We start from the raw sequence: 24831 nt of genomic DNA on the forward strand, positions 1-24831 counted from the left end.
GAACAATCTCAATCTCTTCACCATCCATTCTGATGCTGCCAATTGGCCCAGTGGTGAGAATCTTTGTCTCCTTGACATTGAGCCTCAATCCATATTGGAGGCTGCAGTCCTTGACCCTCTGCAGCAGGTGTTTCAGGTCCTCCTCAGTTTCAGCAAGCAGGGTTGTGTCATCTGCACAGAGATGAGCATAAATGTAGGGCATGAAAAACTCCCGCTTCATTCCATTGAGGCAGGAATGACTCACAGCCGACCCTTCAGCATGTTTTCAGAGGCTATAAATCATCCAGGACGAATGAGACTGCCCATTTTTTTCTCCTGCAGAGAAGCTTGTGGATTTGAACCTCTTGTCTTTGGATTGGCAACACAGCTCCTTATCCACTACGCCACCAGAACTCCCCATAGTAGGTAATGAATGTGTCAGCAAAATGTCGGAATATCTCAATGACTCTATTGTGTGCAAACAGCATTTATTATGTTTTCTTGGGTGGGGATGAGGGTGGAGTGCAGGTTCTTGAAAATATGCAAAGGGAGAAAAGAACTAGAGAATCCATCAGGGTTGGATGGATGGCAAAGAAAACTTTGCACCCACTGCAAGAGAAAGAGTGCGCCCTCCAAATTAATAGATGAAATGGCAAAGGGAACATTAACTTTTCAAGGGAAACACACCCTTTTCGGGAAGTTTAATTCTGTTCTTTGGACCAGTTAATGCATCTATTTAAAGTCAAGCACGGTTTTTCATTGAAGCAAGCCCCAGATGGCTTCTGCTTTGAAGCTGCTGTTTGCCTGTGTGGAGTGATTTTCATATTTCCACACCTTGGCTCACGCGAGTCCTCTGCTCAGCTATCTGCTCCCACCTCCCCTTGTCTAATACCTACTTAGATGTCTAGGGCCACTTCAAATGCCACCTTCTCCATGATTTCTCTCTGTCTCTGATTCCTCATTGCATTACAGCAAGATCTCTCCTGTGACAGCTATCACTTTATTACTTGAATTGTTAGCTATTTATCTCCATGTTTTATCTCCCCTTTCTCTCCTTTCATTCCACAAATATTTATTGTTCCTTTCTAAATGCCAAGTGGGTTTTGGAGTTACTGAGATGAAAAAAGATATGGGCAAGCCTCGGAGGAGCTGGGAGGCAAACGGGGATCAGGGGGGAGGAGGAGGTTGGCCTTAAGCTCTTGGATGCAGGGGCTGGGTGGTGACTGTGTTGTGGGACACGGTGCCCCCAGCTCTGTGCTTTGCCTGCCACGAACGTGCAATATATATGCCGTTGAATGAATACATGAGCAGCTCAAAGTAATAAAGGAAGTGGCATTTCTCTCTCAGCATCCTCGATCCTCCAGGCTCTTTGTTCATTTACTCGGTTTCTCCTCCATCTCCCTCCCCTGATAAATATGAATTAGGAAGGTGCGATACGACTGTGCACATGAATTTTCCGCACAGCCTCCAGGCCCCGCCCGCCCGGCCAGCTGTTCGCAGCCACAACCACGTGCGGCTCCGGGAGCCGGTGCCTGGTCACATGGTGCAGCATGGGACTCAGACCCGGGGAGACAGAAGGCTCTGCTGCCCTACCCCCTGCCACCTGACACTCCACGGTGCCCCTGCCAGTGCCAGGTGGTGGTCTGGACCCATCTCCCAGATTCTCTCAGACTTGGAAATGAAATCCTGAAATCTGCCAGGAGGTCCCTCCTGCTCTCTCTCCTCAGCTCCTCCTCCCTTCCTGACACCTTCGACCAGCCCACCACTCCACAGTTCTCCAGCAGTTAGGGGGAGCTTCACCGAACATATCTCAAGCAGGGCTGTGTTAGCCAACAAGCAATGGATTCTGTTGTGCCATCCCACCAAACTGCAGCACACGCTACCCCCTGTCACCTCCCACCACAGATGGAATTGCTCGCCGCAGATTAGCAAGGGAACACAATTAAACCAGTGCCTACCTTGTGCCGCACCAGCCAGTGCATAATACACTGACCTGGTCACAAGCCATTACTAACACCAACTCACTTCCTTGCTCCCCGGACTCTAGTCATGCCTTCCTGTGGCAGCTCCCAGGTTCCTGTAGGCTCACACTCACCACAGGGCCTTTGCATGGTCTGTGTCGTTTGACTGCAATGCCCTTCCTCTTCTCAAGCCTTGCTCAAGCCTCAAGATCGGCTCCTTTTTATACTCTTCACATAGGTGCCCTGTCCTAGAAGATGCCTTCCTTGACTATTCATCTGAAGTAATCTTTCCCACACTATGCTCTTATCTTATTTTCCTCATGACACACTTCATAAATTATAAACATTTCTCCTTACCGCTTTGTTGTTTGTTTGTTGTTGTTGTTGTTACATGCCATCATATGGGAACTGACTAATAGCTAACCCTCCAGCAGGTTTCCAGAGGTAGTAAATCACATGAGAGAAAGTTGTCCATCCTCTTCCTGTTAAGCAATTGGTAGATTTGAACCCTGTGCCCTTGGGGTTATAGCACAGTTTCTTACTACTAGGCTTTCAGAGCTTCCTGACTACACATCTTTTGAATCTCCGTGTCCCCTCAGTCCTACAGGATAAACCTCATAGGGTATGCCATTTTACTACTCCGTCATTTCCCTGACATACAGTAACTATGCACGTTCTTTTATAAATGAATTGTTGTTGTGCATTGTTGAATCAGCACTGTCTCATAGCGGACCCTCCAGTGGGTTTTTAGAGGCAATAAAATGCATGGGAGGGGATTGTCCAACTTCCTCCTGCAGAGCAGCTGGTGGATCCGAACCATGGGTCTTTGGATTGGCTGTGCAACTCCTTACCACTAAGCCACCAGGGCTCCCTTTATGAATGACTAGATGATGCAAATGTTGACAGAAAGCAAAAAGGTCTGAATTGTTTCACCACAAGGCAACCTGCCTACCCAGCAGCTGGGACACCAGGACAAACTTGACTTTCACCACTGACTCATTCACCTCCCAAGTATTTGCAAACCATCCACAGCATTCTGGGGGGCTGAGGAGACCCTGGGGAAGAAATTCAACTCCATCCCTGCCCTCATGGAGCTTGTGGTCTGGTGGGGTGGGCAAGCAGTTCAGACCTGGTCACAAGGCACCAGTGTCTGAAAGGGCATACATGAGGGAGGCAGGAATGTGGGCAGGGGGCTGTGAGGGGCCAAGGGAAGGAGGGACAAGATACCCCTTGAGGCCATCTTCCTCTCACACACATTGTTGTTGTCAAGTCAGTTAGGACCTACTAGTGACCATATGAACAACAGATCAAAGTGTTGCCCTATTCTGTGCCATCCTCACAATCCCTGCCACGCTTATGCCCATTACTGCAATCACTGTGTCAATCCAATGCATTGACGGTTTACGTCTTTTTCACTGAATCTCTATTTTACCCAGCCTTTTTTTAAGGACTTCCTGGCAATATGCCCAAAGTATGTGAGACGCGCATCACCACCCTTGCCTCTGAGGAACATCCTGGTTGCCCTTCTTCTACGACAGATTTGCTTGTTCTTTTGGAAGTCCACTATCTATTCAATAATCTTCCCTAGCACAATTCAAAGGCACCAGTTCTTTCTCAGCCTTCCTTATTCATTGTCCAACTTTCACACATGTGTGAGCTATCAAAAAGACCATGACGAGTTAGGCACACCTTAGTCTTTAAACAGACACCCTTACTCTTTAGTACTTTAAGCTTAGCACCAGGTGCTTGAGAGGAGACGTTGCCCAATGAAGCACGTCCTTGCATTTCTTGACTATGGGTGTTGATTGTGGATCCAAGCAAAATGAAATCTTTTCTCCATTTATCAGGTTACCCCAAACAAGAGCCAGGGAAACCTGCCAGATGAACACATACTGTGCAGGTGGTGGGGTGGAAGGGACAGATGTAGCATGCTTGGGACCTGGGTTTTCAAGGGCTGTTATTTGACTCTGCTAGTCAAATAGGTCCCAGCTACCACCAGGTGGCTGCCGTATCCCAGGAGGAGAGGGGCAGGAAGACTGAGTTTTTCCCAGTCTTCCCAATATGGAGTTGGTGCCATCAGTTCACCGGTATTTGTGTGCCCTGAGTGGAGGCGAGGCAAGGAAGTGAGAAGGCAGGTGTGGAGGATGGAGATACAACAGGCCCACAGATGGAACTGTCACTTAGAACCTACTGCTGTCTGCATACTTTACACTGTGTCCCCAGGAGGCAGAGACAGGAATTGGGACACATGTGATTTACTAGGGAAGGGATTCCAGGAAGCACTGGTGGGATGGGAATGTCAGGGGAGGAGGATGGCGAGATCCCTTCTGAGGTGGTTCTTAAGGCTGCTGGGCCTCGGTCTGGCATGGGGTGGGGTGGGGAGTGGGGAATCTTGGGAGTATCAAAGAGATCTGTCCCTCCAGAGGGACAGAGGCCTGGCTATCCTCCTCCTGCATGAGTCCCAGGCAGAGGCTGTAGTGTGCTGTGTCTCTGTTACTGCTGGCCTGGGCTGAGCTTAGATGTGCAGGCTTGTAGGGCTGAGAGAGCTAAGGGAAGGGGTGGTGCTGTGAGGGTAGTGGGTGGGATCAGTACTGTCAAACCTGCTGGTCCTTCTGACTCAGAGCGTCCTGGAGGTCAGGGCAGAGCTGCCCCACAGGGTTCCCAAGGCTGGATATCTTTATGGAAGCCACTGTTTCATCTTTCTCCTGCAGAGTGGCTGACGGGGGTGGGGTGGGGGTGGGAGATGAGGGCTAAATCTTGTATGTCCCCACAAACCCCCCATCAGGTTTCAGCTCCCCCACTTCCAAGGTCTGATTACCCCCTAAATGGCACCAGCTCCCCTCGTTCTCCACCGCTGCGCCCTGCTTATCCCTGCACTACCCAATCCCCGTTTGTCTCTGTACAGTTGGTGATGATATATTTATTCACACATTTGCTGTCCTTGTCTCTTCTCTCCCACTAGATAGTAAAATTCGGCCTTTCATGTTACCCGCTATATGCCAAGCCCGGCTCCTAGTAGGAACTCGAGTAAATATCCTTTGAAGCAATAAATGATTTCAAATTCCAGACTGGGAGCTCTGGTCCTGAGACTCTGAGGGGCTGTGACCTGCCCAAAGTCACATAACTTGGGTGCCACAGTGCCCCCCCCTTGCCCGTCTCCCCTGCCTCCAGGATAGAGATCCCTCGCCTCATCATCTCCGGACCTGCCAGTGGGAGAAACAGCTCTGGGAGTCCCTGGGGCCCCCTCTCTGCTACCCGAAAACTGCGCTCTGCCAAGTTTTCATAATCGGCTCAGCCTCGTTCTCCTGGCTCTCCCCAGCTGAAGAGGAAGCAGCTCAGACAGCTGGGAGCTGGGACTCTCTCTAGCTGAGATGCATTAATTTGTAAATATCTTCATTTATATGTAAATGCGGTGTCCCGCGCCCCACCGCCAGCCCTAATGGAGCCCTGCAGCCTCGAGTGCTGCCTCCTCTGCTACTGCCTGGGCAGGCCTGCATCTTCCCTCAATCCCGTTAGATTTACAAAGAGCCAGCACCCACCTTCCCATGGGCTGTGCCCTCCGGGCTGAGGGCCCATCTCCTCTGGTGCTCACTGAACTCGACAACTCAACATCAGGGCTCCCTGCATAAGGGTCTCCACAGGACCCCTACAGGTTAAGACTCTAACCCTAACCCACAGTAACTGAGGTTCAGAGAAAGGCAAGGGAGACTTGTCCAGGCATGGGATGGAAAGAAAAGAGCTGATGTGTGGCCTTGTACAGGTCTCCAGACCTCTCTGAGTCTCTACTGTAAAACAAGAACAATAGCAAACGAACTGTTGAAGCAATCACAGTGTTTTGGGGTCTAGCTAAATTCATACAGGCAAGACCCTTGACCTCTGTGAACTGCCCCTTGTGTAAAATAAGGCTTCTTGTTGTCAGGTGTTAAGAGCCAGCTCTGACTCAGGGACCCGATGGACAACAGGATCTGGCTGCTCCCTAGAATCTCTGTTGCGTCTGAGCCCCTGTGTCAATCCGTCTCACTGCGGGTCTTCCTCTTTTCCTGTAATCTCAAAGGCATGTGGTTGAAATCCACCAGATGACCCATGGAAGAAGGCTGGACAATCTCCTCCTAGGAGCGATTAACTCCCTCTGAAAACCCACTGGAGGGTCATCTATTGGTTGGTTCTGACTTGATGGCACACAACAACAACAACAACAACAACTGTTTTCCAAGCATGATGTCTTTCTCCAGGGACTGAAAGAAGGTAAGAGAAAAGTAACACCACAGGCCTGCATCTCTGGGTTGTTTTGAGGATCAACAGAAGGCATCCTAGGAAGCTTTATGAGATTCATAAAAAGGCAAGTTTGGGTTTTGTTCTGTCTTTATGGTGAAGGAGGAGCTGAACTAGCAATAACCGCAGACATGCATCACTCAGCAACAGTGCACCAGTTTGAACGAATTATCTCTTCAGAGCCTTACGAGGCAGCAGTGAGCCATTGTTGAAGGTGTGGAAACTCAAGGTCTGAGGGATGCTAGGATGTGGGTGAGGTAAGATTTGAACTCAGGCCTCTGGACACAAATTCCACTTACATTCCACAATAGTTCAAAGGCCTATCTTGTAGGTGAGGAAGCAGAAGCAGAGAATGGTGAGGACCCTGGCTCCAAGCCTATGCAGGAGGTACAGGCTTACCTGTGATTTACAGCCAGCTCTCCCTGAACCTGGATAAAGGTTCTTGATACTTGTGTATGCCCAGGAGGGATTCAAGAGTGTTCTGATGGTCTCTAGATTTGTGCCCTGGCCCAAGGAGCTCAGGTGACACAGTTCCTGGGGAGTAGTACTGCTAAACCAAAGGCCACGTCCTTCAAGTGGTTCAAATCCACCAGCTGCCTTTTGGTTAATGGGCAATCTCCTTTCATGCAATTTACAGCCTTGGAAACTCGCTGGAGGGTCAGCTAGGAGTTAGTTCTGACTAGACAGCAGTGAGTGAGGAATCTGAGGGGTTGTCCTAGTGGTCACCCCTGCAGTGATGGGGGATAGGTTTGGGGGCTTCTCAGAGCCCACATTAACCGTGCACTGGTGGAAGCCGGCATATGGTGCCTGGGAGCCTGGGTTGATCTGGGGGTTCACTTATTACTGCTTTTTCTGTGATTTTCTCAGAACAGCGATTTTCTTTTCAAAAATGAGTTTTTAAGCTGTTTCCATCTTGATTGTAACTGGTTTGTCTTATGTGTGCTTTAATATTTAAGACATCTCAAATCCTCTTTGGGAATGGTGCCGGAGAAATAAGCAGATGAATGAGGCCTCTGTGCAGAGATTCCAGCATCTCCTTGAAGTCCACAGAGACACTGGGTTCCTTGCATGGAGCCCAGGGAGGAGAATGCGGGAGATAAGGACCCCAGTTGGGAAACGAGGACCCCAGTCTGGAGACAAGGACCCTAGAACAGCCCTCCAAGTCATTCCTGTTCTCACAAAGGGCCAGAGAATCCCACCAGCACAAGTTCCCGCCACACCAGGCTGAATGGATGGCTTGTCCCACTTCACAATTCTCTCCATAAGGAAACTGAGGTCCAATGAGTAAGGGCCATATCCAGAGGCATCCATTTGTTTTGTGTAAGTGTTTATTGTATTCTTACTATGGGCCAGGCTCTGTGTTGAGAGCTGGGGAGATAAGCAAAGGGGAGCTTGCTTTTTGTACCCTGGATGCTTGCAGTCAGTCTCAAAAAGATTTGTTTGCAGAGTGAGATGCGTTCTGCCTCTGGCTCAGAATCTAAAAACCCAATAAAACTGCGCATGCGCCCTGTGTGAAGTTGCTCTGCGGCAGTGTGTTGAGGGCTCCACCTAGTGGCAGGGTGGTTACAAGTGCAGCTATCGCACTCCAGGTGTGGGAGAGCTCAGTTCGGATACGTGAGAAGTGATCTAGAGCAGGTGTGCCTCAGGAGGATCTGCTTGGGTTTGGGTTCTCAAGGCTGATGATTAAGGGTTTTTCCATGTACTCAAAGGGGAAAGACACTGTGGGAAAGGGACCAGCACCTAACCCAAGCGTGGGACCTTTTAGGGTGTGCACAGGGGAGATGGTGAGGTTAGAGGTGCCCAGGTACCTGGAAAATGACAGGGTATGAATTAGAATCAAACCTTCTGGAAAGGAGGAGTCCAGGTAGTTGTTGTGTGTTGTCAAGTCAGCACTAACTCATTGCTGGCCTGCAAGCAGGTTTTCAGAGGCTTTAAGTCATATGGGAGGAGACTGCCCATCTTCCTCCCACAAAGCAGCTAGCAGATTCGAACTGGGTGCTTCAGGGTTGGCAGCACAACTTCTTACCACTAGGCCACCAGACCTCCCAAGAGTAGAGACAGAAATATTAAACATCTCCATCTTTGCACACTTTTCCTTCTGTATCCTGCTGTTGCTTCTGATCTGAGGTCAGCTGCTAATGGCTAGATTTCCTTTCTACACATGGGGTCTGCACAGTTTTGGAATCATCGGGGAACACATGAGGATTTGCTGCATGGTCTCCGGAACCAGGGAGAGCTGGTTCATACACAGGCTTGGTCACCCCTGGCTCTGTGAGTTTATGCACATTGCTCACCCTCTCTGGGCTTCATTGTCCTCATATGGAAGTAGGTTATGGAAACCATACATACTTGAGGAGCTGAATTAGAAGGTAAAGGTCCAGGGCCTGGCATTTGGCTAAGATGCAGGATATGTGACTTGACGCCTTCCTGCCTCAGTGTCCCCTGAAGGTTGAGTGTCACTTGTGCTACAGAGCCCCCATCATTGCCTTCCAAGCTTGGGGACAGTGATCCCATGAGGACTGAGGAAGTTGGCATGGAAGGGCAGAGAAGCGTCCCTCACTGTCCATATCCTCCCCCCTGCCCCGGGGCACAGAGCCTCACCTCACAGTGGACTGGTATACCAGGTCCTCCCTCTTGCGGTAGTTCTCCATGTGAGAGTAGTTGGTGGAGAACATGGCATCAAAGGTGAAGATTTTCTGCTTGATAGTGCCACCATCTGTCACCTGCAACAGAAACAGAACAGGTGAGGGGTCAGCCAGGCCAGGCCATCTCATTCCACGTGGAAGGAGCTCCCAGGATTCTGGGGATATGCAGAGGCAGGGAGCCCATTGTCCGTTGCTCTGGTCCCCCTGGAGATGCATTTTGTTGGCGATGTCACAACCATCACTACATCCTCTCATCCCATTTTACGGATGCACAAACTGAGGTTCTAAAGCGAGGTGACCTCTTGAGGTCCTACAGTGAAGAAGGAGCACAGAGCAGAGCTGAGAGCCACACGCTCTTCCCTCTAGCTCTTCCCAATGCATCAGGCTGTCCCTGTTCTGTGATTGGCCTGCTTTTCAGAAGTGACAAACAAAGCTTGTGGAGACTTGGGCAGGACCAGAGAGTGTGGCTGTGACTTGCAGAATCACAGCTTGGTTCTCAAACCTTTTCAGCTCCCAAGAGAGAAGGGATGGAGAATAGGCTGGAAAGAAAGTAGAGAAAATTGAGGACGGTGGGGCAGGCATTGTTACAAAAATCTCATGGGGGATTTCAAGAAACAAAATTGCAATACTTTCTGATAAAGCCTCCAAGGGACAGGTCCAGGACTGGAGAACCCAGAGGAGAGGTGTCCCATAACATAAGAATGGGGCAGTCACAGAGGGCTTCCTGGAGGAAGTGATAGCTAAGTTGCCTTCTGCAATAAGAGTAGTACCTAGTCAGTTCTGCAGTGGGGACCCAAGGGCAATGGTGGAGCGTCTTGCTCAGATTCTAAACACGTCTGGATCAAAGGGAGCAAGACTAGAGGCAGGGAGCCGGGGAGCCTCTAACCTACATTCATAATAGGGTGGACAGAAGGGCTTGGGTGAAGAGCCTTTTCTGGAAACCTGGGGAGGGGCGGAAGAGGTCCTCATTTCACCTAAGAACATGAGGACTGAGGAGGCAGAAAACTCAGAAGGAGATAATAAAGCAGGGGCCGGGAGACAAAGGCTGCTCAGGTGTCCAGCTGTTCACGGCTGATTAAAAGCTGGACCCAAGTGTCCCATCCTCCCAGCGGCCGCCTGCATCCCAGGCCCTCGCCGCCTCCTGCTAATGAAAGTGTTACTCCACAAAGCAGCAAGGTATGTGTTGTCACTGTTTCAATTATTTATCTGTTTACTCGGCTGCAGTTTTCCGCTTGTCTCAGCAACTCTATTATAGACTGGGAGCTTGCAGCCTCTCGCCGCTCAGCTGGGCGCTAACAGCCTGCAACGGGGAGGCCTTATGCCTGGGCCTGGAGAAGTGGAATTAACTCCCTGAGGATCTGCATGGTGGAGGCAGAGTTGGAGGCTGAGGGTGGCCAGAGACAGGGTTACTCCGAGGGGCTGGGGTGGAGCTGGTGCTGAAAACCGCTTCCCCTGCAAAGGCGGGGACTAGAGCTTGATTCTGTCATCTTCCTGCGAGGATGCGCTCCTCTGGACACATCTGTACCCAAGGCGACTTGGACTACACATCTAGCCTAGGTGCTGCCGCTACTGGCTTAGGAGGACACAGGTTCAAGTAGATCCCAGCATCATTTGGTGAATGCCTGCTGTATGCCACATCTCTATGGGTCTGTTCCTTGAACTGTAAGCTCAGAATAAAGCAATGTCAATCACATCCACCTTCTGCTCCAAGCCAATGCCCGGACACAACAGGAATCCCAGGAGCTCTAGCTGGGAGCTCCAGCTGAACTCTGGTGGTTTTAAGAATGACAAGGGCACTAGTAGAGTCTCTGGGATGCTGAGTGGGACGTACAAAGTGCTAAGCCCCTATCTCACTGTCTGTCCTTTGGGATTCCCCTATGTTCTGAGATCTTTGTGCTTTTTTCACTGAAGGCACACCCCCTCTCATCTGACCCCCTCTGCAGCACAGGGACACTAAGAAGGGGAGAGTGGAGGGACAGAGAGGAGAGAACCAGTGAGAAGTGAAAGGGAAGAGAGGCTGACCCCTCTCTCTGTCTGAAGTCACTCTGACAATGACCCCCAGGAATGTACCTAACCCCAATGTATCTGATGCCATGCCCCAGTGGAGTTTGTGAGTCCAGCTGATGCCCAGCTTGCACAGCACCCAGGGTGAGAAAGCGGTGGATGGTGGCTTAACTTCTCTCTTCATCAGATCTTCCCTCTTCTTCTTCTGTCTCCCAGCCCAGCAGGGAAGCCACGATGTTCCAGAGGTTCCCTCCACAGTGGCTCCTCCCCCCCCATATTTGGTCTTTTAGAGCCTCTAAAGTGCCTTCAAATCAGTGGTTCTCAACTAGGAACGTAAGGGACGTTACATGTCCCTAGGGGACATTTGACAAGGTTTAAAATGATCTTTGGCAAGTTTGCTCCCCTGGAAACATTTGGCAAGTTCCTTGCCACAACTAGAGGTGGTGTGCTATTGTCATTGAGTAGACAGGGGACAGGGGGATCCTGCTACACATCCTTGCACAGGACAGACTCACAATGAAGAGACCTTCAGCCAGCCCCAAATGTCAGGAAGACTTTTAAGCCCAATTATTTTGTGTTCGCCCATGGCATCGCTAGAATGTGAGCATAATAGACAGTGCTGTTGTTAGTTGTGGTTGGGTTAACAACTCTGCACACAATGGGACTGAGTAAGTGGGATCCACAGGGTTTTCATGGCCTAGTTTTTACTGGCTATTGATTTCCAGGCCTTTCTTCCTAGTCTATCCTCTGAAATCTGTACAGCAACAGAGCTGCATGCAAGCCTCCATGACAGGTGGCTGATAGCTGCACATGAGGCTCACTGGTTAGGGATCAAACTTATTTCTCAAATGAGGAATGAGGAAATTGAGACGGGGCACAGAAGGTGAGATTTCAACCACTGAACTCACAAAGCCTCCCAGAAGCAATAGTAATCTTTCCATTTTGCAGATGAGGAAACTGAAACTCGCAAAGACAAAGTGATTTATTTGGTGAGGTTACATGCTGGGTCCCTGGCAAAGATGAAGTTTAAACCCAGGTAAGCTTGGCATCTTGGCCGGACATACTGACCAAGGCTGTTTATGAATGAAATGCCTCAACCCCTCGGAACGCCTCTAGCAACTGGCGCCTCAGGAGGGGCGAGGACCAGCGGAGGGTTGAGGCGTTCTCCTCCCTAAGACATAAAAGTGGAAGACATCCGCTGCTCTCGTTTGACTCATCTTCGTTCGGCTGAGCCTCGCCTCCCTCCAGGTACTGCTTTTTTATCTCCTCCTAAAATGCGGCAGCCCTTATCGTCCCAATCTCAAATTTCACTCCATTTTTTTTATTACACAAAGGAGGGGAAAAAATCTGTCAGTAAAACTGTCTTCTCGAATTTATTCACCGGGACTGAGGGTTTTATTACAAGGAAAATACACTAGCACCCTGCACATATACACACATGCCCACACACCCCGGATAAAGCACAGAAGAATTATCCAAGCCATAAATCCCTGTTGTTGGCGGAGGGACAGGGGAGTTTCAAGGACGCGCCTAGTTTTCTTTAGTTTTATTTACATCTTTTTCTCTGGGGCCATGTCTGGGGCCTCACTGTCAGTCTGAAGAATAAATATGGGATGCTGGTTGCCTCAGGCAGCAAAGACAAGCGCTTCTGAGTTCCAGGCACAGGATTGAGGACACACTTTCCTAGTTTCTGTATTTTACTCATCATGTCTGAAGGTAAGGAGGAAGGACTTAAATTCACCCTCAGGTTCCAGTGCATTGGGTGAGGAGATATTTGCAAGGAGATTATTCTACAGTTGTTGGCAGTTGGAGCAGCCAGGACAGAGGACAGGTGCCCCCGCGGTGGGCAGAGGGTGGGGCGAGTGTTAGGGCCACTGTGTGCAGGAAGGCACTCCATTTTTGATTCTGCAAGCATTTGCCCCAGGAGGTCAAAGACCTGCAAAAGATTGATTGCAGGTTAATGCTAGTTGTTTGCATGTTGAGTTCAAACCCATCCAAGGGTGACATGGAAGAAAGGCCTGGAAATCTGCTTCCATAAAAATGATAACTCCATAACATATGGGGAGGTTGGGTGTTGGAATTGACTGGATAGTAACAGAGTGACTGTGGTTTGTATGTTTGTAATGGTAGTGAAGATTTACAAAGAGATACATTTCATTCATTCATTCATGCACACTTTCCTCCCTTACCCTCAATTCCGCATCTGTCATTGGAACAAGAGGTAACATTGTGATAGATGGTGGAACAACTGAAGTTGTCAACAATGGTAGCAGCAGACAAGACAATCCTTCCCCTCGTCTGCTCCAGTGCAGTGTTCATTGTCTCTTTTCCTATTCTTCCCCTACCCTCTCACATCCATCCTATGTTATAACAGCAGTGTTAGGTAGTGCTTTTCCTTTTATGACTGAGATATGTCATTCAGCATAAAAGACTATCTGAAAGGAAGGAGGAATGTATGATTAGGCATCATGTGTATGACATGTATCAATCTGGAACAAGATATGCATTACAAAGTGGACTGGGAAGGAAGAGAAAGGGGGAGGGGGAAAGTGTAGCAAGGAATGAATGAATGAATGAATGAATGAAAACTCAATCTTTCTGCAAACTTCTATTAAAATCACAATAAAAAACAACAAACAAAAAATAAATCAAAAGACATGTTTCAATGGGAAAATCTGTTGTCAAGAACCTTTCCAAAGTGCTAAAGAGCACATATGCCAGTTTAAAGATTAAGTGATGCCTATCCAGGTTATAGTGATTTCAGTTACTGCCTATGCATCTGAAAGTTGGACAAGAAATAAGGATGACAGAAGAACATTGATGCCTTTATAGTGTAGAGAATAAGTACTGAACATCCCATGGACTGCCAAAAGAACAAGGAGGATGTGCAACCATTGTGCTCCTTATGCAAGGATAGTGAAACTCCATGTCACGTACATTGCATATATTGTCAGAATGGGAAAAGACAGCATGCTGGGGGAACTGTTTCCACTTTCAGGGAGAGAGAGGAAGACTCAACAAGATGGGCTAACACCACGTGGCACAATGGGCTCGAGCATGTCGGAGGTCACGAGGCTGTCACAGAACAGGGCACAGTTCAGATCTATTGTTCATAAGGTCACGATGAGTTGTAGTCAACTCGAGGGCACCTAACAAAAAGAATAACCCATATGTCAACTTGTCATTCTGTGATGGCTTTATGGGGGTTGTGATTCGACAGACATTTAAAGACCAGCGGGATCACCTGTGGTGGACAGATTTTAGACAAAGAGACTTGAAAGCAAAGTTTTCAGGTTAAAAGACTAGACAGAAAGGCATGGCAATCCACTTCCAAGAATTAACCAATGGCAACTCTTTGGATGACCACAGACTAAATGGTGCAGGATAAGGCAGCAGCATTTCATCCTGTAGAACACAGCGGTCATCATGATTCAAAGAGGACTCAGTGGCATCTAAGAGCCACAAGACAGGCGAGCACTGTCCCAGAGCCTAAGGAAGGGAAGGAGATGAATTGCAGACATGGTTGCAGCCCACGATGGGCTCATTTGCAGAATGGTGGGGAGATACAGGATCCATAATCACCAGAGACTAGAACCAGCAAGGTGATACCTGCAGCCACAGGCATTTGTCATGTGTTAGTTACTTGATGCCCATAATGACCCAAGAATTCCATGGAAAGGAAGGGCTCATAGATGGGTTCCTGGAGGAGGTGGACCTCTGTAGCAAGTGTAGAGACGCAAGCTGGATCCCCTTACCAAGAGTAGGCTTTTGAACACAAGGCAAGACTAGCCTAGACCATCTCCACTTGAATTCTGCATTTCTGTTACTTCTATTGCTTGTGCTTGTAAGTCATTCAACTCTTACAGCCTCAGTTTCCTCATCTGCTAAAGTTCAGTTGCCTTCCTTGTGAGATTCCATGAGATGAGGCTTGTCAGGGCACCAGTGCCATTTTCCTGGGCCCCTTCTTTCTCTGTGCCCCTTCTAACCCCTTGATTCTCTAGCTCAGTCTTGGATGGCTCTTTTCTTCTCACCCTAACAGCATCTGTCTTACTGTGTTAAAGGACAAAGGCCTGGATGAGGCAGCTGGAACTTGACTTCTAGTTCCCTATTCATTGCTTCTGGCTCTGGGTCTCAGTTTCCCTAAATATTCAGTGAGGGGTTTGAGAGTCTATTTTATCCTCACTGCCATATGTTCTGATTTTCAGACAGCTGGTCCGACAAGACCCTGGCTTCTCACACCCCAAACTTGCATACTAGGGCTCAGTCAGCTGCCCACAGGCCCCGAGGCTGCCGGACCTGGTCCCAGATGCCCTTACCAGCAAATCGGCTGCAGCCAGCTGGGCTGCCTTTCAAGCGGAGCCACCAAAGCGTGGCAAACGGACTCAGTCCAGCCAGCAGCGCTGAACCCACCGGCCAGCGGCCAGCAGCGGCTGCCTGGCTGGGAGTTTTCATTTGAAAAACAAATAAGTCTCCGACTCCAGCCGCTTCCCCAAAGTCCCTGGGTGCCCTCATCCAGAGGAGGAAAAAAAATAGAAAGGGGGAAAGAAAATCACCTCGCCCACCCCTCTACCTCCTCTCTTTGTGTTCCACAAAACCAATTACAGGTTGGAAATAGCTGTAATAAACTTGATATCCCACTTATGGGCCAATCCCGCCGCGGCTGGAAAGTGTAATAGTGGCAGAGAGTGAAAACTGCTGGTGTGTTTTGCCGGAGCTGTTTAAATTGCCTGCCTACATTATACACTCCTCTCCAGCCGGGAAGGAATTCGCTCTCCTGGAAATGGAGCAGCTGAGCTCTCTGTGGCCAGGCAGAGCGAGGGAGTGTTTTCAAGAAGGCTTTTAATGAACTGATTAGACATGGAGGAGTGGATGGCGCCTGCGCTCTCCAGGCAGGCCAAGCCAGGTTCAAATCCTGGCGTAGGAGAGTCGCGCTCCCAGCAGCAAAGTGGGTAAAGGGGAGGCCGGCCCTACAGGGTTGTTGTGGACTGTGGCTGACCTATCTGGTTGTGGGAAGCTGTTCTCTTTAGGACCAGCTGCCCTAGAATCTGGGAGCTCTGGTGGCCTGGGGATGAGGAATTGGGCTCTGCTAACACAAAGGCAGGTGGTTTGAGTCCATCAGCTGTTCCCTGGGAGAAAGACTGGCAATCCCCTCCTGTGTGATTTACAGCCTCGAAAGACCCGCTGCGCAGGAGGGTCAGTTAGGAGCCAGGTCCAATGCGACGAGGTTGTTTAGTCAGTCTTAGAATCAGAATGTATGAGTAGGGAGGACAATAACACAACTGACCAACATTGTCTGGTACACTATAACACCACTAGAGACTTCCACTGTGGGTTATGTTGCTGACTGGTTTCTAAACCTTAGTGTCCTCATCTGTAAAATAGGAGGATAGTGATTGAAACTAGCCCTCAGAGATGTCAGAAATATTCAAGGATCTAATATAGGGAAAGCGCCAAAACCAATTCAATATTGAGTTAGTCCGTCATAGCCTGTGGTTCAGACTCACCTAGAAATACCTCAGAGTAAAGACCTGGAAATCTGCTCCAGAATAGTCACAGTTAGAAAAAAATCCCACAGAGCAAAGTTCTACTCTGATACACCTGGAATCTCCAGATTAGAACTGACTCTTGGTGGCGATCGGTTTGACTTAGAGATGTTTAAATATATGCAACTACTTTTTGTAACATATAAAGTGGATGTGCTATGAATGTGAATTTACTGCTCGAGTCCTAGTCCTGAGGCAGGTGAAGAAGAATGAATCTAAAATCTTCTATGTCTGCTCACCTTGCCGGCAGCTGACTCCAGCGTGGATGGGTCGCCTGTTGGCCCCAGCATGGGTGCCCAGTGTGGGGACAGGCACATGCTCTGTCCCTCAAGTCAGCTTGTGGAATGAATACATGAGTCAGAGAGGGAGAGCATGAAGACACAAGTTCCCAGTCTAAGCAGACCTGTCCCTATGCAGCCACTCGGAAGTCAGCACTTCCTTTCCAGCACGGTGCTTGGTGCTGGGAGTACAGGTGAAGGAGCCAACCAAGACCAAGGCTAAAAAGAAACTTAACTGTCTCACTGAAATGTCTGAAACGTGTATTTTCCGGCTCCTGCCTGAGAGCCTGGGGCTCACAAGAGCTGGGGCTTCCTTTGATTCACTTCAGGGTCACCAGCACTGAGAACACAGCCTGGCACGTGGCGGCCCTCATTAGACATTTTATACATAAATAAACCTTTTTATTAGAAGGACAGGCAGACCTGCCATCTGCCCAATTGTCTAGCTGTTAAGTGGTGAAGTGGAGATTTGAACCTAGGTTTGATTACAAACTTCAGATATGAAGTGGCTTAGGCAGGACCAGCTGCTTACACTGGGGGTGGGAGGAGGGAAGGGCGTGAGTGTGCATGGATGACAGGTACCTGGGCAGAGTGCTGAGCACGAGGCCACCTGCCTAGGGAAGAGCTGGGAACAATAGGATAGGAAGGACCTGGGGACAGTGATGTGGCCACCTGGTGGCCTACTATAGGGGGAAGGACACAGGGTTCCTAGTTTTTCTGTTGCTATGGCAACCCTGGACCACTCTTCTCCTAAACCCCAGCCACCTGTTTTCTGCCCTGATCCTGCTCTGATGGCTGGGGATTGGTCTAGAGGAGTGGCCATAGGAAGGAGGGGGGCAGGGGATAGGGGACAGGGGATATGGGATGGATTTCCAAGGAGGGTTTGTAGGGGAGATCCCTGAGTCAGAGCCCCCACCTCACAGGTAGCTGGTTCCACCTCTGCTCAGAAGTGCTGAATCCTGGCTCTTGGCAGGGCTGGGCATGGGGTAATTGGCTTCCCCCGGTGTGTGTGGGAGATCCGGTTTTGACAGAGACAGCTGGTGTCATAAATTGCCTTGTCTCATCTGGTTACTGTGCGGTGGCAGACAGGAGCTCAGGGATGGTGCGGGTGAGCTGGGGCTGGGGGCCTGGGAGAACGGCAGCCGAGAGAGCACACGGGCAAGTGCTGATGTGAGTGTGGGGGACGAGTGCAACCTGTGTGAGCGTGGGGCATCGTGGGACCCCAGGAGCTGCGTGTGGACAGCCAGTGGTGAGGAGGACGGGTGTGAACCAGAAACTTGCACTCCAGGGTGTGTGGGTGACTACATGTGTCAGTAGAAGTGAGTGTGCAAATCTGCGATGAGCCTGCGTGATGAACATGTTCATATGTCATTTTAGATGTTTGCATGGTGATGAACATGAGAGGTTTTTGAATATGGAAGAAAAAATGTGTGCGTGGATGTTCAGAGTCTGTGGATTCATGGAGTATATGAATGTGTGTGTGTGTGTGCGTGTGTGTGTGTGTGTGTGTGTGTGTGTGTGTTCACATGCACATACATGATGCCGGCATCCATAGGTCTCAGTCTAGTTTACACTCACATTCCCTGCTCTGGTCTGGGAGGTGGAGGGTGTCAGCCTGGGTATGCCTGTGGGCATATTTCTGGGAAACCTTAGGATGTACCCATTAAGCTGGAAGCCAATGTTATGCCACCCTGCCCCACCTGCCATCCCTAGGAAGGTGGCTCCTGTCAGTCAAACACACAAGTGAGATCTGCCTACATGTCTCCTCTGAGCATTATCCTCCCAGAAAATCCTCGCATTGGAGGTGGGCTCCAGGGTTACTAACTTATCACCTCAAAGAGGACTTCTTCCCAGTGCAGTTAGAGCTCCCCCTTTTATGTCCCAGAAGGTGGGGGACTGGGAGCTGGAGTAGAGGAGAGAGGAGAAGACTTACTTCTACCTCTTATATGTTCTCAAAGGCCACTCTTCATTAACACCCTCAGCCCTTACAGTTCTAATCGAATGGCCTCAGCTTCTCAGTTATCCATTCACTCACTCAGTACCTCCTAGGGGCCAGGCCCACGGACACAGGGTACATCAGGTCCTATCCTGGTCATCCAGGAGCTTGTGGTAAAAACCTTGGTGGGTATGGAGAAGCACAGAGAGAAATACCAGTACCAAGCACTCAGCACAGGTGAAGAATTGAACAGGCTTGGGGAAGGGAGGGCTGAGAGCAGGCTCCACAGAGCCCTCAGAGCTGAGTCTGCAGACAAGGAAGAAAGGCAGGCACTCCAGGCTTAGAAGAGAACCATGCAGAGGGGAGGGAAAAGGCAAGATTCAGGCACAGTGAGCAGTGTTCCGCTTTGCAGGATGCAATACAGAATTTAGGGGTTGAAGAACCTCGCCATGAGGTCAGGCCCTGATGTGAAGATTGAGTTTCCCACCTAAAGAGACTGGGTTTGGATCAAAATTAAACCCTGGAACGCAAACCCAGCCCCTACCAGTTATCAACTACATGATCTCAGCTATATTACTTCATACCTCCTGACTCAGTTTCCTCATCTGTAAAATGGGGCTCTGGTGGCCTACTGGCAAGAAGCCGCGCTGCAATCCAGAAGGCACACGATTTAAGGTCACAGCAGCTCTGTGGGCAAAGGATGGGCAATCTCCTCCCAAGCCATTAACTGCCTCTGAAAACCCACTGGAGGGTCACCTATGGGTTGATTCCAACTCTACTGTACACAGCAGCAGCAAAATGGATTAAGCAGTAGGGCACATCCATTTAAATACCATGCATGGACATATAAAGTGCATACTACATGTAGGAAGCTAACATGGGGAGGGTGGCATACAGAAATGGTATTTCCATTCTTTGTATAAAAATACAGTATTGCTTACACATAAAGTGCCTGATTTTCCTTAGATGCTCTCTAATTGTGTGTCATTATCAGTTGCAGGGAGCTCAGATGGCCTCGTGGTAAGGAGTTGCCTGGGCAATCCAAAGTTAAGATGGACAATCTCCTCCTGTGCAATTCACAGCTTCTAAAAACTGATTGGAGGATCAGCTACAGGTTGGTTCCAACTTGATGGTGCACAACAACAACATTATTAGCTGTGAAGTGCATAATAGAGCCCTAGTGTTAGCATTTGGCTGCTAACTGTGCTAACTGAAAGACGGGTGGTTCAAACCACCATTGCGACTCAGTGGGGAATCTGTTTCCATAAGGGGATTCAGGCTAGACTTCAACACCAGGTATGCAGATATTGGAATCAGTAGGACTCAGTCATGCCCCCATAGAGACACAGATATTCGTCCATCAGGCTATTGGAAGCCTAAAATCCACACTGCAGTCGAGAAAACCCTTTTATGCCATGAGTTTACTATGAGTCAGAATTGACCCAATAGCACCCAATGGCAGTGGAATGCTTAGCATTTGTTGTTGTTGCCATCGAGGTGAGCATGACTCAGTGACCCTATAAACAAAAGACCTGAATCCTTTCGGTAAATATCGCTTCTCAAAATCCATAGACTTTCCAGAGGCATGTTGCTTAGGAAGTGGGTGCCACTCCTGCTTGAGTGGTATATAGCAGATATAATCAAGTTGCCATCATGGTGACCCCATGAATATCAGGGTAGACCTGTGTTTGTGCTGGAGTGGAGTATTTGATATGTTTTTTCTAGCCGTTGTCAGTGTAACTCTTACCACATGGCTGGGTGTTGTCGTTGTTAAGTACTTTGATTAGGAGCTGACTCAGCTGACCTTCCAGTGTATTTTCAGAGGCAGTAAATCACAAGGAAGGAGACCGTCCATCTTTCTTCCATGGAGCGGCTGGTGGATTTTGAACCACGTGCCTTTGAAGTATCAATGCCACTCCTTACCACTAAGCCATCAGAGTTCCCCTACAGGCTGGGCAAAATTATGCAAATGTAAGCTGTTCTGGGATCACCAAGGGATTGGGTAACTCGCTAATATTGTAAGTAAAGTGATAGCACCTTTTGGGTGGTGGGAACATGCAAACTAAATGTGTAGAATGCAAACATGGAGATTGGCTGGTTTTGCCATTCTGATAGGTTTACATTGAGCAGGCTCAGAGGCAGAAAATGGGAAGCACCATCAAGGAAGAAGAAGCAGAGAGTACACCACGTCCTGTGGGCCAGAAATTCCTGCTTGAGATGGATCAATACTGAGAACCAGACTGAGGCCGAAACACGGCAGTCTAGAAGACAGCAGTTGTGGTGGTAGTATTGGTGTAGGGAGCAAAAGTGGCAGAGAATCAGAAAGTGTTGCGAGACAGAGCTAAGCTAGGTCTGCCAACTCACAGAGCTAGATTAGAGCCCCTTCGGCCTGGTTCACAGGTGGAGTAGGGGTGGCAGATGGAAAGAGCTTTATAACACTTCACCAAGCAGGGTAAGGCCATGAGGTGTAAACTCAGAGAAAGGCCCACATTCAGGTATACTTAAGATCAGCCTGTCCTGACTGAGAGTTGTATCTTGAGTGTTTCCAGCCTGAACTGTATCCTGTTGTGTTGTTGTTGTTAAGTGCCGTCGAGTCACAGGCGTCTCATAGCGACCCTATGAAGGAGAGTCCTCAATGTTTGGGTGCCTTTCATCCTCTCTCCAGGTTCATAGGGTTTCCAGAGGCAAGCTATTATGGAAGTGGATGCCACTTCTGCTTCCAAGCTTGTTTAATCGGGGAACTCCACCCCATTCTCTGTCAGTATTGGGTAACCAGCCATTAACGCATTTGACACATCAGTGTCACAGTGTTCAGCCTCACAGCAACCACAAGTTACCACTGTATGGCAACTTGTACACCAGGGGCATACGACCTAGAGGAATGTCTGAACAAAAACAATGAAAGACAGGCCCGAGGGCCGTGGGAATTGTAGCCTATTACTTCAAAAATAGACTCATAATCCTGAATATTGTCTGTGACGTCCGATTGGACATTGTAACAAATTATTGAGCCCAGTCACAGAGTAGTGAGAGCCTTGAGAGGGACTGTTGAGGTTAGAACTTTTATAAGAAGGTATGGCTCCTTGGAAAGGGATATTATGCTTGAAAAGACAGAGGGTCAACAAAAGAGTCTTCCTCTCTTCCCAGTGAGGTGGATTGACACAGTGACTGCAGCAGTCGGCTCAAGTGTATCAGAGATGACGAGGATGGCACAGGATAGAACAGGATTCAGGTCTGTAGTTCACAGTGTCGCTATGAGTAGTACTCGACTCAGCAGCACTAACAACAACAACATAGCTCGTGGAAGGCATGCCTGATCCCATTGCAATTAGTTTTGTATTACTAATACTGTTGACAAGGATTGTTTCCCCCTGTGAAGTTAGCAGAGGTCAGAGGCTGGTGCCCCCATGCCCTCCGTACAGTTCTGTAGGGTTTTCAGTGGCTGGTTTTCTGGAAGCCAGATCTTTCTTCTGTGGTACTTCTGGGTGGACTCAAGCCACCAGCCTTTCAGTTAGCACAAAGTATATTAACATTTGCATTATAAAGAAGCTTCAGCAATTATACAGTAGATGCTATAGCTATTTTTACCTCCTTGGAGGGAAATGAGGAGTCATTGAAGGCTTCAAGCAGGGCATTATCAGGCCCCACCTTTCTCAGGAAGATCACACTCAACTGAAGAAGTAAGATTCATGTGGAGCTGGAAAGAGGCAGTTAGGACAGAGAGGGAATAGTTGCATTCTCTTTTTCAGGGCTGCAAAGTGGATTTTGGGTTCCCACTAGCTGAGTGCACAGGCGTGTGTGTCTCTGTGGGGACATGGCTGAGTTCTACAGATCTCAGTATGCGGGTTGAAGTCTGGTCTGAATTCTCTGCCTATGCTCCCACCTGCCGTGTCCCACAGTGGGCATTCTAGCACTTGGTCCAAGTGCCACCTCCCAGGCTGCCCATCATTGACCACACCTGTGTGGACAGGTTGTGTCTGGCAAGGACTCATCATGGAGGCAGATGCCCAGCTTGTGCGAGTCTGGCTGACCGATGCAGTCAGGAGGGGCTGCCAGTCCGAGGGGAAGGCCCTTGCTGTGTCAATCTGTCTGGCCTACTACGCTTGGCGGCCACTGCAGACAATCAGGCCTGCGTCAGCACTATCCATTGCTGGCAAAACCATGGCTGAGGCCCATCAGTGGTCTGCATCATCCTGCCCACCTGCTGAATAGGGGATGGGATGAGCCAGTCAACAGTGCCAGACTGGGGTATCATGCCCACTGTAATTAGCACGCAGCATCGCTGGCAGCGCAGCTCAATGGAGCCTGTCTGTCTGTCCATCTGATGGCTGCACTCAGGGCTGAACACTGCACTACGTGCCCCAGCAGTGAGCTGAAGTAGCGAGAGTATCAGACTGAGCATTAGTTGGCCTGGAACTCATCTCTACTCAGCATTGTTGGCAGTGGATGCTAGGAAATTCGCAGTCTCTCTCTCAAACTTTCTCCTAATCTGTAGAGTGAGATGTGCAGTTATGTGTGGGGAGGTAGTGGTTAAATCTCTACATTTTCTTCTTGCTATTCTAAAGAGTAATATTAGTGGCAGGCAATTTCTGGAAAGAATTCTGTGATTGTTCAAAAGGGCAATATTATATAAACTCAGTTCTATGAAATTTCTAGAATAGGAAAAGGTATAGAGACCAAAGTTTATTATTGGTTAGCAGGGGTGAGTAGGAGGGAAACTTAGGGGACATTGAGCTTTTATTATGTGATTGAATGGAGAGATGGATAAAGGTATGGTGAACATAATCTATATCACTGGACTGGACATATGAAGAATGCTGAAATGGAAAACATTTGTTTACATAATGATTTACCACTATAAAGAAAATATAAAGACCTACAAGGTTGCCCTAGAGTTTACTCAGGCCTGTTAATTCAGTGCTTCATTCAACAAAGAGGCCTCATGCCTCCTATGCACTCATGACTGGGATTTAGTTGTGAACAAGACAAAATCCCTTTTCTTGTGGAGTCGATATTAGAGTTGGAGGAAGCAGATAATTAAGGAAGATGGAAGAAGTGTATCACAGAGAAGGAGGAGTATCACACAGACAATTAAAATAGAATGATGGATGGGGAAAGGAGGGGCTAGGTCAGGTTGGGTGGCCAGGGAAGGACACAAACGAGGAGGATGGGCCAGCTTGCTTAGAATGAACCGAGCTGCTCTCTGTCGGTTCCTTGAGGAGTACTGTTAATTTAAGACAGTGGTGGTTCTCATTGAATCTTGCAACAACTCTCTGCTTTAGCATTCTTCCCATTTTACAGGTGGGCATACAGAGTCTCACAGAAATAAAGGGATTAATCAAGTTCCTCTATTCCTGACTTGTTGCTGTTATGTGCCACTGAGTCAACTACATCTTACAGTGAGTGACCCTATGAACAATGACTCTGAACCTTGCCCTATCCTGAGCCAACCTTACCATCCCTGACACACTTGATCCCATTGCCACACTGTGTCAATTCATCTCATTTAAGCTCTTCTTCTCCTGCGCTGACCCTCTACCCTTCCAAGCAGTCCTTCTACAAGGACTGGTCCCTCCTGACAACATGCGGAAAATATATGTGACACAGAGCTTCAGAATCCTTGTCCCTAAGGAGCACACTGGTTTCACCTGCTCTCGGATAGATCTGTTTGTTCTTTTGGTGCTCCATGATATGTTCAATACGCTTCTCCAGCACCACAACTCAAAGACATTGATTCTTATCCTGTCATCTTTAATCATTGTCTAGCTCTCAGATGCATAGCAAGCAACTGAGAAGACCATGATCTTGAAAGCTACCTAAATCATCAGTCTTTCTTAAATGATGTTCATGTCTCTGAAAACCAGTCTTCATCTCTGTGAACGACCATGTGATTATGCATAAGTCACCCACCCTCTCTGAGCTTGGTCCTGCAGTTTCATGTTTTCTCTTTCAACATTTGTGAACATTTTCAGATTTGCAGAAAAGTTTAAAGAATCATACAGTAAGCACCTATATACTTACCACTTAGCTCTTACAATGAATATTTTATCCTTTAAATCTCTTCAGTTCATCATTTACCCCTCCGTATGCATCCATACATCCAGTCATCCAGCCAACTGTCCGTCCATCCATCCATCCAATTTATCTGAGGCTCAATGTCAAGAAGACAAAAGTTCTCACCACTGGACCAATCGGTAGCATCAGGATGGATGG

The 24831-nt window shown here is 48.6% G+C and overlaps 1 protein-coding gene across 1 annotated transcript in view; it reads right to left on the reverse strand.

Moving 5' to 3' along the window:
• IGSF21 (immunoglobin superfamily, member 21) overlaps positions 1 to 24831 on the reverse strand; it is a 407272-nt gene that overhangs the window by 127243 nt on the left and 255198 nt on the right. Inside the window, exon 3 of the mRNA XM_006883689.1 lies at positions 8814 to 8935. Coding sequence (XP_006883751.1) covers positions 8814 to 8935 — 122 coding nt within the window. The remainder of the gene's footprint in view (positions 1 to 8813; positions 8936 to 24831) is intronic.

This window comes from Elephantulus edwardii, unplaced genomic scaffold (assembly GCF_000299155.1).
Source record: "Elephantulus edwardii isolate Elephantulus edwardi_28Jun2011 unplaced genomic scaffold, EleEdw1.0 scaffold00028, whole genome shotgun sequence".
NCBI lineage: Eukaryota > Metazoa > Chordata > Mammalia > Macroscelidea > Macroscelididae > Elephantulus > Elephantulus edwardii.